The sequence below is a fragment of the Petaurus breviceps genome, unplaced genomic scaffold, assembly GCF_028583685.1.
Source record: "Petaurus breviceps papuanus isolate PSGF00001 unplaced genomic scaffold, PetGlider_PUasm1.0 186, whole genome shotgun sequence".
NCBI lineage: Eukaryota > Metazoa > Chordata > Mammalia > Diprotodontia > Petauridae > Petaurus > Petaurus breviceps.
Genome location: NW_027185798.1, coordinates 48,766,050 through 48,778,791, shown reverse-complemented (window position 1 = coordinate 48,778,791; position 12,742 = coordinate 48,766,050). Strand labels below are relative to the sequence as shown.

The following is a 12,742-nucleotide window of genomic DNA, read 5'->3' as shown; positions in this document are numbered from 1 at the left end:
ATTATCTTAGGGACTATATGATTATTGCGGGTGGCGGATCAACTTTCATGTAGTGAGAGTTAAAAGCCATCATCTGGACAAGTCTGAGTTCCTCATTGGTATTTTATAATGTATATAAACAAAATAGATTTATAATATTTATTTATATCATTATATATTACATAATATATGATTATATATAATATTCATATATTATCTATAATTCTTCACTGTATTATATAATTCCTCACTCCCCTACCAAATGTCAAAAGATCAGTTGGAATTGATCGATTCTATCTAATGGATTGGGCAGAATCTCTTTGGAAGCATTGTCATCTGCACCAGGGGATGGTTCTGTTGGTGAAATCATGGATCCCTTATCAAACTACTTTCTTCACAACTACCCACATGAGGTTGTTAGTGTAAGGATGACTGTTTCCATTTTACAGATAAGAAAACTGAGGCTCTGAAAGATAAAAATAACTTTTGGAAAAGTGACATCGCTAGTCAATTTCCATGCTACGATTTAAACCTCAGTCTCTGTCTCCAAAGCTGGTTGCTGCCTTATACTAAGATTGCATTGTACAGTAAATACTTTGGCACTTATTTTAAAGGGAAAAAAAAAGGCATAGATGAATTTCAAATGCATCTTTTTCATCTTGAGGGATATTTGACCTAAGAGAGGCAGCATGGCATAATGTCTGGAGAGCCACCCTAGGTGAGGGGTGGGGAAGAAGGAGGAGGAAAACCTGGATTCAAGTCCTGCCTTTGACACATAATGGCTATGTGACCCTGGGGAAGGCACTTAACCTCTCAATGAAACTAAAAGTGGCAGAGAAGGTGCTGACCTGCCTTGATAGAGAGTTTCCTTCTCAGTGTGGAATTTCCTTTTTGTTGTTGTTCAGTCTTTTAAGTGGTGTCTGATTCTTTGTAACAAAGATACTAAAGTGGTTTGCCATTCCCTTCTACAGCTCCTTTTACAAGTGAGGAAACTAAGACAAACAGGGTTGAGTGACTTGCCCAGGGTCACACAGCTAATAAGTGTCTGAGGTCAGATTTGAACTCAGGTCTTCTTGCCTCCAGGCCCAACACTCTTATCTATACTTTGCCACCTAGCTGCCCTTTGAGTTCCCTATACCAGTGAAATCATAGACCTAGTCCCTAACCTCTGAAATTCACATTTTTGTGACATATCTTTCTGACAAATACCTTATTTCTCTAGTGCCTTTTTGCTCTACCTGATTACATAATCACAAAACACGGGTGGATATTTCATTGAATTCTTATTCATCTGCTGGCATATTCACAATGATTTCTTAAATTATATTGTAAATTCCTTGTGGGTAAGAATTTTAGGCTATTGAGGACAGAATATTATTTTTCAGCATTCTATCCTCAGTGAATAGCTCAGTGCTTTGCTCACATTTGCTTAGTAAGTGTTTGCTAAATGGAATTAAAATAAATGGAGAAGTGATTATTGTCAGAAGCAGAATTTATGCCTTTAGTATACAAAGGGCCTATTTTTCAGTTTGAAGACAAAGAAGCCAGTTTTTGAAAATGTGGCTGTAATGTAATATGTCTAACAGCTCAGTAGAGGGTGTTAGAACTTCAGGATGCTGGCCAAAGAATGCCTTTGGGACAAATAATCGTGGCACTATTTCTTATATTTGAACATTTAAGTGAATCTTTTTTTCCACTGGCATCATTAAAATATTTAGTTATGGACCCCTAAGGTATACCAAAGTATTTTGAACAAAAAATATTCATAATTTAAAACCAGAGAGGAAAGACAATGCAAATTTACATTTGCTAGGTATCATATTGTTACTTTTTCTTTCTTGTTTCTCTTTTAATCATCCATCCTCTACCATATTCTTTCAGTATTCATTACAGTTATATTACATTAATTAAAGAAAAATATTTGTCAATGGTGTATCAAGTGGGCCCCAGAAACAGTGGACCTGCATATAATTGGTGGTAAGAGTCTCATAAAATCTCTCTAGTTTATATCCCATCCAAATACACCCTGGGAATAGAATTTATTTCGGGGATTTTTGCTGTTCTAAATAAGTCCTCAGCTTCCCTGAAAATACTTGGGCTTTTGTGACATTTAAAATAAGACAGATTTTATTTGACCTGACAAAACACACAGAATTGGTTTGTACTTGAATTCGCAACCATAAGGAAAATTTTCCTTCCTTTTCCAGAGAATGTCAAAACAACCTTCCCTTTGTCCCAGTTTCCCTCAGAATATATGCAATCTGCATGACTCCTGACTCTAGTCCTGGTACTAGCAAACTGTTAAGACTAAATTGTTCTCTGTTGTACCCATGACTAATACTGCTATCAAGGATAAAGCCCATAAGTTTTCTAGTACTAAAATGATCATCACAGCGAATGGCTAGGTCTGGCTTGATCAAATGCTGGGAACATCTAATTTCCTGCTAGGATGATCACTCTGTTAGTAAGGATGAGTTCTGTAAGATTTTTTCAGGGCCCATCCAGAGGGAGTTTCCCAGAACATGTAGTCCCTGTAGGTTCTGAATGGATACACAAAAGGGGGTGGGAAAAGCACAAGGGATCAGTGAGTGACAGCTTGTCTTACATACTCTCTGCAGAAGGCAGCATCCTTATACTGCTGCCATATGCTATTCACATCCTTTTCCTTAGTTGTAGCAAGTGTGACTTTTGGCAAATCATTTAACCTCTGCCTGCCTCGGTTTTATCATATGTAAACTGAGGATAATGATTGTATCTATAAATTGGTACATCTTCTGTCTCAATTCTTACCTAGTCCTTAGTTATTGGATGGGTGTGGCCTCAGACAAACTGAGCCCTGAGAAAGACCTTAATTTAGAAAGACCAAAGTCATCCACTGCATCCTTGGCCATCACTAGCTGTCTTGACCTGTGCTTTGCCACTGGACTTTGATGAGTCTGGAGGAGAGAGTGAAGCTGACCCAAATTCAGTTTACATGCAAATTCAGGACATCATGGGTGTGATGATATTGGTCTTCTTCGAGAACAACGGGGCTATTGTGAGATTCAAATGAGATAATAATTGTTAAGAATTCTGCAAACCTTAAAGCACTACTTTATTTTTATTAATGTTATTATTATTACTTTTATTATTATTGTACATGTATACCCAAAGGCCTAAATGCCGGTAGAGAGGATTTTAAACAAGGCCACATGAATGAGCAATCTGCTGTGGCAGATAGAAGGGGGAATGACAAACATATTTGGAGATGTAGGAACATATCAGAGACTCATCATCCTGCATTTGCAAGAACTGTGCCAGCTTGAAATGTGGACAAATGTGCCTGGGTAAAAGCATCTTGTTCCTGCTGCTTGTCCCAGATGGTACGCTGCAGTCTACAGAGCCATAACTTCCAATTCATCTTCTTGATAAATGGTGCCATTCACTAGCAGGAAAAGGGGGAAGCTGCATGTTCCCTTGATTTATTTTCAGAAACATGTGCAGAGCCTGAGCCTAAGATGTGGTCACTAAGCAGAGCTAGCTCGTTAAAACTGGTGCCCCCAGGAATGAGAAGCCAGCAAAAGAGCATGATTACCTTAATAGCTAAGTTCTCCCACTCCTCTGGGCAGAGTCCGTCCTGTGCCTGGTACTCAAACAGGAGATTTGTCTTGAGGTCCTGAGGTGGGCTTGAATAGCTAGGCCCAGATATTTTTGTCCTGGATAATACCTCTTGCATTATAAAGATAAGAAAGTAATCTTACTGGATGCTCACTAGGTGGCTGTATTATGCAAAGTCTGTCATCAAATTTCAATAGCCATTGGATGAGAAGGTGATCTTCCAGATGACCAATTCTTTCCCACTCAGACCTACAGGGGCTTGGTCTCCTGGGTCACAAATCAAAGTTATCTATAATTTCAATTACTGTTATCATCCAATGGTTGGGGAATTTTTTTTTTTTAGGTTGAGGGACAGGAGGGCCATAGAAGGACTACAGAAATTGGTTGACCTCAACAAATGGGAACTCTGTTGTGAACTCATTTTCCATGCAATAAGAAGTCCAGTCTATAAATAAGGCTGCTCTCTGGCTGTGCTAAGGGTCCTAGCAGTAGAAGTAGGCTGACCTGATACCTTCTCAGCCATCTAAGCTCTCCTACACTGGGCACTGAACTGCCTTTGGGTGGACTGGAAGGAAGCTGGGTGAATTGCTATCTTCAGTTGTGGCCATTAAGGATATTGCCTTATGAGCACAAGCAAGTCCTTGGAGATCTTAACCTGAGTTAATCTGTCATGAATTGGCAAAGTGAAACCTTCCAAAATCCAAATTCATTATCTTCCTCCTGCCAACTTATCCCTACTTCTGTCAAGCCAACTACTGTTCATTGTCACCAAAGTTCACAATTCCAAAGCCACCCTTGACTCTTCACTCCTACTCCCTCCAATATCTAGTCACTCAGTTGTCAAGTCTTATTGATTTTGCCTCCACAACATCACTTATACCCTTCTCTCTATTCACATAACAACCCAAATTCAGGGCCTCATCACCTCTTGCCTAGACTCCTACATAGGCTTTCTAGATGACCTACCAACATCCATCGCCTCCTCCAATCCATCTTGCCCAGTTGTTATCTCTGAAACATAGGTCTGACCCTGTTCAAACAGCTCAAATGGCTCCCTATTGGCTCTAGGATAAAATACACACTCTTCTGTTTGGCACTTAAAGCCCTTTACAATCTGATTCCAACCTATATTTCCAGGCTGGTTATATTCCTTCTCCTCAATGTACTGCTGTGTCACACCCATTTATTTGCATCAGAAACTCTGTGGATCTTGGATTTAGCAGAAAATCTTTAATACCTTAGTCTCAATACAACCCTTGTGGAGTCTTCCAGCATATCACGCCTCCATCTTCTCACTGATGAAATGATTTTTGAGGTCACAGGATCCTCATGTGGGAAACAAAAAAAGGCATTCTGTTTCCATAGGATTAAAACCACTCCCCACCTTGAGTGAAAACAGGATGTTAAGTCAAAGGTAAATGGTTCTAATGAGAGCTATGACCTAGCAGAATCAGGCTTCTGATCAGGTAAAAGGTCAGAAGCTTGTACATATGCTTAACAAGCTGTATGAAGGGGAACATATCAAGTAAGAGAACATGAAGTGGGCAATTCAGGAAGCTGCATCTAGCCAGTGAAGAACAAGGGGGGAAATTCGAATCTAGGTGGTTATAAAAGAGTTTATAATTGAGAGGGGCTTGTGCCTACTAAGTGACCCTTTTACACAAAGGATTAAAGGTCAAGTCACCCATCAGAAATGATATGAAATAAAAATCTTTTTTTTTCTAAATTCATTCATGGCCAGGTAGAATTCTTAGTAAAATGATTATTTCTAACACTCATGAGGGGTTAATGGAAAATTATGGAAATTCTAACCCTAAGTCAAGGAGTTGTCTGAGAAAATGGACTGCAATTCACCCCCAAGATAAAGAGTTCAAAAGATAGACCAAATACCTATAGGCTCTAATTATCTGGTTGAATGTTCTGTGTTTTAAAAGAACTTAAACCCTGGAAACTGATTCTAGAAACTTATATTTGCTCCTAATGGAAAGATGTGTTGTTGTTTTTTTATAGATGAAAGCTGGGATGTGCTGGAGTCAGCTGCAAGAGGTTTGTAAAATAGCTACAAATCAAGGCTCAATGTATTGTTTTTATGACTGTCCAGAGTTGAGAAAATGTTAATAATGCAGATTAATCTTAAAAATGCACATGTGCACACAGTTCCCTTCCTCTCCCTCCAGCCTGGTCATTAAAAGCTCTCTAAACATTATAGCACTGAGAGAGGAGCTATTAGGGACACAGTTCTCAGGTGTAGGCCTCACTTGGGAGCAGGAGAAGGAAGGACAAAGGAATGGCGTTACTAGATGATACCAATAATTCTAGAGAGTTAGAGGCATGAGTTATCCTATGAGGTGTGTGATTTGGCCACACATATTCCCTACATGAGTTGCCTCTCCACATATCATTATTGTGAGAAATGTTGGCAGTTTGGTTTCCACAGATCCTATAGCAACAATGGGTGTTTATATGCAGGAAGGCATAAAATCTGTAAAGAGGGGCCTGAGCAGGGGCGGCCAGGTGGCTCAGCGAGTAAGACTACCAGCTACAGTGTCAGGATGACCTGGGGATCAAATCCTGGCTCAGATACTTAGCACCACACCCAGAAATAACTGGCCGTGTAACCTTGAGCAAGTTACTTAACTCCGATTGCTTAAAAAAAGGGGGGGGGGGCCTGAGCTAGGCTGGCTGGGCCAATTGGGAGATGGTCACCGATTTTTCATTAACAGGCATGCTTAATGGGAAGGTTGGGAGACTTGTAACCCAGAAGAGCTGGAGCCAATCCCAACTCTGAAGGTAGGAATGGCATGAAAGTTAAATGAAATATGATAAGTAGGGCTTGCCTTTGTCTGATCCTTTGTAGTCTTTTCCAGGAGGCTACCCATTTATTTATTACAGAATAAATGCTGGGGCAGCTAGGTGGTGCAGTAAATAGAGCACTGGCCCTGGAGTCAGGAGGACCTAAGTTCAAATCTGGCCCCAGAACCTTAATACTTACTAGCGTGTGACCTTGGGCAAGTCACTTAATTCTAGTTGCCCTGCCTTTCCCCTCCAAAAAAAAAAAAGAATAAATGTAAAATAAAGATCATGAAGCTTCCTGGATCCTCAACAAGTATGGTTTATTCCCTAGACAGAGCATGTAGATTTTCGTTTATAACATCATCATCAATTGTGCTTTAAGGTTTGCAAAGCATTTTACAAATGTAAGATCCTTGAGGACAGGGACTGTCTTGTGCTTCTTTTTGTAATCCTAGTCCTTAGCACAGTTCCTGGCACATAGCCATCACTTAATAAATTTATTGATTGAGTGACCTAATTTTATCCTCACAATAATCCTAGGAAGTAGCTAGTTAAGAAGGTTATGTGACTTGCCCAGTGTCACACAACTAGTAAATTCCCAAGACTGGATTTAAACTCAGGTCTTCTTGATTTCAGGTCCAGAACTCTACCCACTGTACAACCTCACTGCTTCATCATATCTTCCTTACATGTGTGCCCAGCTTCTTGACTCTTAATCATTTCTACTTTTCCCAACATCGGCTGTATTTAACAGCATATGCCCCGGGTATATGGGGCAATGTTCTATTACTACTGAGTGGGGTAAACTCTTTCTCTGCACCCTCTGTGAAGACTCCTCAAAATGAGGAAAAGGGAAACAGACAATCTCAAAACCAGAGACAGACTTTTGTAAAACTGGATAGACCTGAGTCCTGGGTTTCGAAATTACACAACCTAGGACCCTTCTCCCCCTTCCCTTGCTGTCAATCAGCCTTAAGCCCTTCAGGAATTTTAGGAATCTCTTAGTGTCCTTTCCCCTTCTTCACTGGGGTGGTTGCTGAATTAGGATAGGTACATTTGGATTGGCTATCCCCTATTTCCCTGTTCTTTGTAAGCCCCCTCCCAGCCACTGAGAGATAGTGTCAGGCTTCTTTGTTCCTTATCATTAGAGGAGATGATTTTGCACTCAGATTGTAAGCCGGCCTCCCAGCCTATGGGAGAAGGGACAGCTGTAGGAGGGGGCTTGCCTGCATTATGGTACACATTTTTGTTCCATCTTCTGTAACATACCTCATTCTGCTGCTTCGTCCTGGTGAAAGGGATGCCCTCTTATCAGGAGAATTGAATAAAACTTCCTGTCCTTTCCTAAGACACCTCTGACTTTTTTTTGGGTAGGGTATTTTTGGGGTCCCCTTACCACACAGACTACTTTTCATTTCTCATTCCCCTAACTAGAGGTTAGTTAGACAAAGCCCAAGGATTTGTCCTGGGCCTTCTCTTTTCTCTCTACATTCTTTCATTTGTGGAATAGTGGGATAGGGCACTGGACTTAGAGTCAGGAAGACTAAGGTTTAATTCCCTCCTTACCAGTTTTGTGACCTTGAGCAAGTCACCTAATTTCTCTTGCCTCCATTTCCTCATCTGTAAAATGAGGAGGTTGGACTTTATAAAATTGAAAATTGATCTTAATGCTATTTTTAAGACTTAGTCAAACTGGCATAAATTAATAATCCTTACTCTTCTAACTTCACCTTTCACCTATATTCCTGAGAAATTTGCCCAAAGATCAATCTGTTATCTTTCAATTACCTCTACATAGACTCAATTCTATTGTAAATTGAACCTCCAACGAATTAAAGCTACCTTTATAACCTCACTCACTAGCCATTTAACTCAAATTCAAGTTGATTCAATCAAAGCCATGGCCTACTACTCTTAAGTCTGAAGACTAATCCTATCACCTGAGCATTACTCCCACCTCCCAAAAAATGAGGAGGAACTGAGGTGACTCTTGAAGCACTTCCTCATTCAAATGTCTACCAATCAGGATTGTCTTACTTTTGCCAGCAGAGTCAAATGATACACTGTCAGGCCAATCAGAAGGAAGACATACCTAAGTTTAAAAGACCCTGTTAACCCCCACTCAGCGTCTTCAGTCTTTGAGAAAATCCATTGACCTGATTTATTGATTACTACTAACCTAACAAAAATTGATCATACTTGCAACCTTGTATGCAGTGTAATGCTATTGTGTTGTAAGAAATAATGAAGCAGATAGTTTCAGAAAAACATGGAAATACTTATAAGAACTGATATAGAATGAAGTAAGAAGAACCTGGAGATTGAGATATACAATAACAGCAGTATTGTAAGGATAAACAACTTTGGAAGACATAGGAACTCTAATCTATACAATGACTGAACACAATTCCGAAAGACTTACAAGGAAATATGCTACCCACTTCCTGATAGAGGTGATGTGTCCAGTGTACAGATTGAGATTTTTTTTTTTGGACATAGCTAATGAAGGAATTTGTTTTGTTTGACTAAAACAGGAGTTTTGTTTTTCTTAGTTTCTCAGTCAGGATTTGGGGGAGGTAGAAGAGAGACAATGAGGATTGGAAAGTAAAATTTAATTTTTTAAAAAGACTCAGATCAAGTGCCACATTCTACATGAGGCCATTCCTGACCCCGTGAGCTTACCAGCACCCTCTCCACCAAAATGAACTTTAACCTATTTGAAAAATATTTTACATTTCCCTATATATGTACATACTGTTTTCCCCAACCAAATGTAAGCTCCTTGAAGTTAATAACTGTTTTACTTTTGCCTTTGTATTCCAAGTGTTCAGCACAGTGCCTGGTACATAGGAGGTGTTTAATAAATGCTTGTTGATGGATGAATCGATATATTTCATTAAACACCTTTACTCTGAATTTATTGAGCTTCTGCAAGACAAGTATATATGTATATATATATATATATATATGTGTGTGTGTGTGTGTGTGTGTCAATAGAGGTTCATGAGCTAATATATTTAGTAGATACTGATCCGAAGATTATTTAAATCTAGGGTACCTTTTCTGAGGACCCAAAGTGATATGGATTTGCTTCAGGTGCTACAATTATCAGAACAAACCAGGCTTAAGACATTGATGAAACCTAATCTACATTGCCCCTCTCTGAGATAGGAAATTCCTTGGTTTGTGATTTAGGATTGTAGGTTGATATCAAAAGTCTTCTTTAGCTCCTAAAAGATACCCTCCAGATTGTCCAGTAAGGTCTTCAAGAGACAAGCAATATGTCTTGCACAGTGGAATAGAATTGTACCCCTTTACCTGGACTGTGGGGTTTCCCCATGGGTGGAGATCCATACAAAGATTACTGTACCTATATGTTAAATAGATCAAGAGGATTTGCTCTGCTGCTGGCTCAGCTATTTCCAGAAGTCTTTGTTTGCCTACCATGTAGATAATTTTTCAATCTGGCTCAACTATTTCAGAAAATAGACCTGGGGAAAATGGGGGTATGGCTCCAACTGTAGTCACTTCTGAGTAAAACATAATCTTTTGTTAAGATCTAAGTCAAAGTGTTAGCAAAGGTAAACAGTTCAGAAGACTAGAAAAGGTAGCAGTTGTGAAAAAATTGAGAGTACCAGATGTACATCTGGGAATGAGATCTGGTCAGGAATGGGGACAGGGAAAGGAGAGAAATACAAGGTGTTAGCAGATGATAGTTTGCTAACCACCTTCCCTCCTATCTATTCTGCTATGCTCCTGGAAACAATAAAGAAAGGTCAGTGTGTCTGGTCTGAAAAAAATGGCTCCATAGTTGAGGTACTTGCCATCAAGAAATTTACTAAGCTAAGAAGTCAACTCTATAAGCAAAACAAAGCAAAGAAGTGAAGCCAATACCTGGAAAATTTAAGAAAAGAATTTGCTTTTAAACTGAATTGTTTGTTCACATGACTCATTCAGTTTTCTTATCTCTGCCATTGTGACCGAAGGGTCTTGTACTCGCATGATTCAGATTCTTCCCTTAGTTCTTTACTTGTTTTTGGCTGTGGAAAAACCTGATGAGGGTGAGGCTGGGCAATGGTGCACCTGTTGTAGTTTCTTTTGGCCAAGTTGACTTGCCAAGCATGCAGCACCCTTCCTGCTGCCCACACAACATCCTCCACTTCTTTCCTAACTAGTCTTTTGTGATCTGCCAAGGAGAGGAAACAGCTCTAGCAATTACAACATTCCTTGAGACTTGGTTTTCCTCCCCCTCAAATAGAGAAAAGAGTTTATTTACGAAGGAAAATGTTGAAACTGAAGGCAAGACTCAGAAAAGGTGAAATTAAAAACTGAATTTTAAGATTAAAAAAAAAACTGCAATGGGCTTGTTGTATTCATACAGTTTCATACTTTTTAGGATGAGGAAAAAAGGTGCTAGAAACCCATTACTATAGATAAAGGCCATTGAAGTTATTTCATATTACAAATGTAGTCAAACTTTCATGATGTGTTTCCCTATCCAGCTGTTTTTGGAGTGTGATAATAGAGCACTTTTTTTTTCCAGTCACCCTTATAATCTCTCCATTTTGATTAGATCCAGCATAAAGCAAATATTATTTTTAAAAAACGCTTTATAAAATAACAATTATGTGTGGGAATCAGAAAAGTAAATATTAATGTTTTATTGAAGGGAATTATCGAACTTACCTGCGTTATTTGTTTTTAAGTTACTAGTCACATTTAATTTTAACCCAATAGAAATCATCTCAGTTTAAATTCTAATAGGACTTGAGAGTGAAATCTTAAAGCCAAGTCCAGTCATTCTGATGATGCTGTGTTTTGTCTGGGGATTTTTCTTTCACTGAAGGTAAAGATCTTCCAAGCTATTTTAGGAGTTTTCTCCTTGACCTACTGAAAGCACTAAGAAATCTATATCTCCAACACTCTCTTAGGCTAGAAGGTCATGGTAAGGTTGCAAAAAACATTTTGCTAACATATCGATCCAAGAATATAAATATACCTCAGAAATAAAGGAAATGAGTCCTTGAGCTACATAGATTCTGGGTATCCTGAATACTTGAAAGTGCTTTTATACTGGAACAAATCCAAGACTCCTTTGCTGCCTATTGTATTTATCACTGTCTTCATTATCATCATTAATATCAATTAAATACAATTCATTGAGTACCCATCCATACAAAACACTGTCCAGAACAAAAACTGAACCTGGCTCTTACCAACAAGGAACTGAATCTTATAAATCACTCATAACCAGCATATGTGTATCTTCCAATGATAAGGAATGCCATTAAATCAGAAATGAACAAGAGAAGAAATAATATAGAAGAAGGAAGGAAATCAAAACTACTACATACTAACAAAAAAATGTTTTGAAAAGGAATCAAGGGGCAGCTGGGTGGCATAGTGAATAGAGAGCTCTGGAGTCAGGAGGACCTGAGTTCAAATCCGGCCTCAGAACTTAACAGTTACTAGCTGTGTGACCTTGGGCAAGTCACTTAACCCCAATTGTCCTGCCTTCTCCCCTACAAAAAAGCAAAAAAAGAAAAGGAATCAACTCTTCTATGAAGAAAAAACATTGTGTGTGTGTGTGTGTGTGTGTGTGTATACACATGCCTGCCCTCGTGCATGAATTGCAAGCTCCTTGAGGGCAGGGACTGTCTTTTGCTTCTTTCTATCCCCAGCACTTAGCCCAGTGCTTAGTACACAGTTGGCATTTAATAAATGTTTATTGATTGACATGCATACAAATATATGTATGTGTGTGTATATGTATGTATGTACGTGTGAGATATCTGGTACATTTCAACTCAACAGAAATTCCCAAAGCCTCCAGTATAGTGGGCTGAGGATAGGACCATGACTGAGGCTCTGTCCTATACAGTTGATGTGTTGACTGATTTTGCTTGAGTTTTTTTTTTCGGTTTTTTTTTTTTTTATAAGAGAAGGATCATGGGGTAGATGGAGAATTCATCTGAAATGACTGTGATGTCAAAACAAATATTTAAATGGCATCAATAAAACTCTTAAAAACAAACCCTCTCTCCTCCTAATTTCCCTATTTGTATCATATCCAAGGCCAAAATCTGAGAACCATCTTTGACTTTCTACTCTCCCTCCTCCTGTAAGCTCTACCTTTATATATCCTATCCTCTGTTGACTCCTTTAGTTCAGGCCTTTATCACCTCTCTAGGAATTAGGGTATCTAGGTATCTAGTGGTACCTTTCTAATTGTTTTCCCTGCCTCTAATGTCTTTTCTCACCAATCTATGCTTCATACAACTGCCAAAAATAATATTTCTACTAAAGGGGTCTGAATATGCCATACCCCTCCTCAAAATTCCTTAGTGGCTCCCTATTGCCAATAAGGTAAAAT

At 39.0% G+C, this 12,742-nt stretch overlaps 1 protein-coding gene across 1 annotated transcript in view; it reads right to left on the bottom strand.

Moving 5' to 3' along the window:
- The window catches only part of LOC138162255 (mitochondrial adenyl nucleotide antiporter SLC25A24-like), an 87,598-nt gene extending 83,046 nt beyond the window's left edge, over positions 1–4,552 (bottom strand). The window contains exon 1 of the mRNA XM_069089284.1: positions 4,543–4,552. Within this exon, the coding sequence (XP_068945385.1) occupies positions 4,543–4,552 (10 nt within the window). The remainder of the gene's footprint in view (positions 1–4,542) is intronic.
- Positions 4,553–12,742: the final 8,190 nt, after the last annotated feature.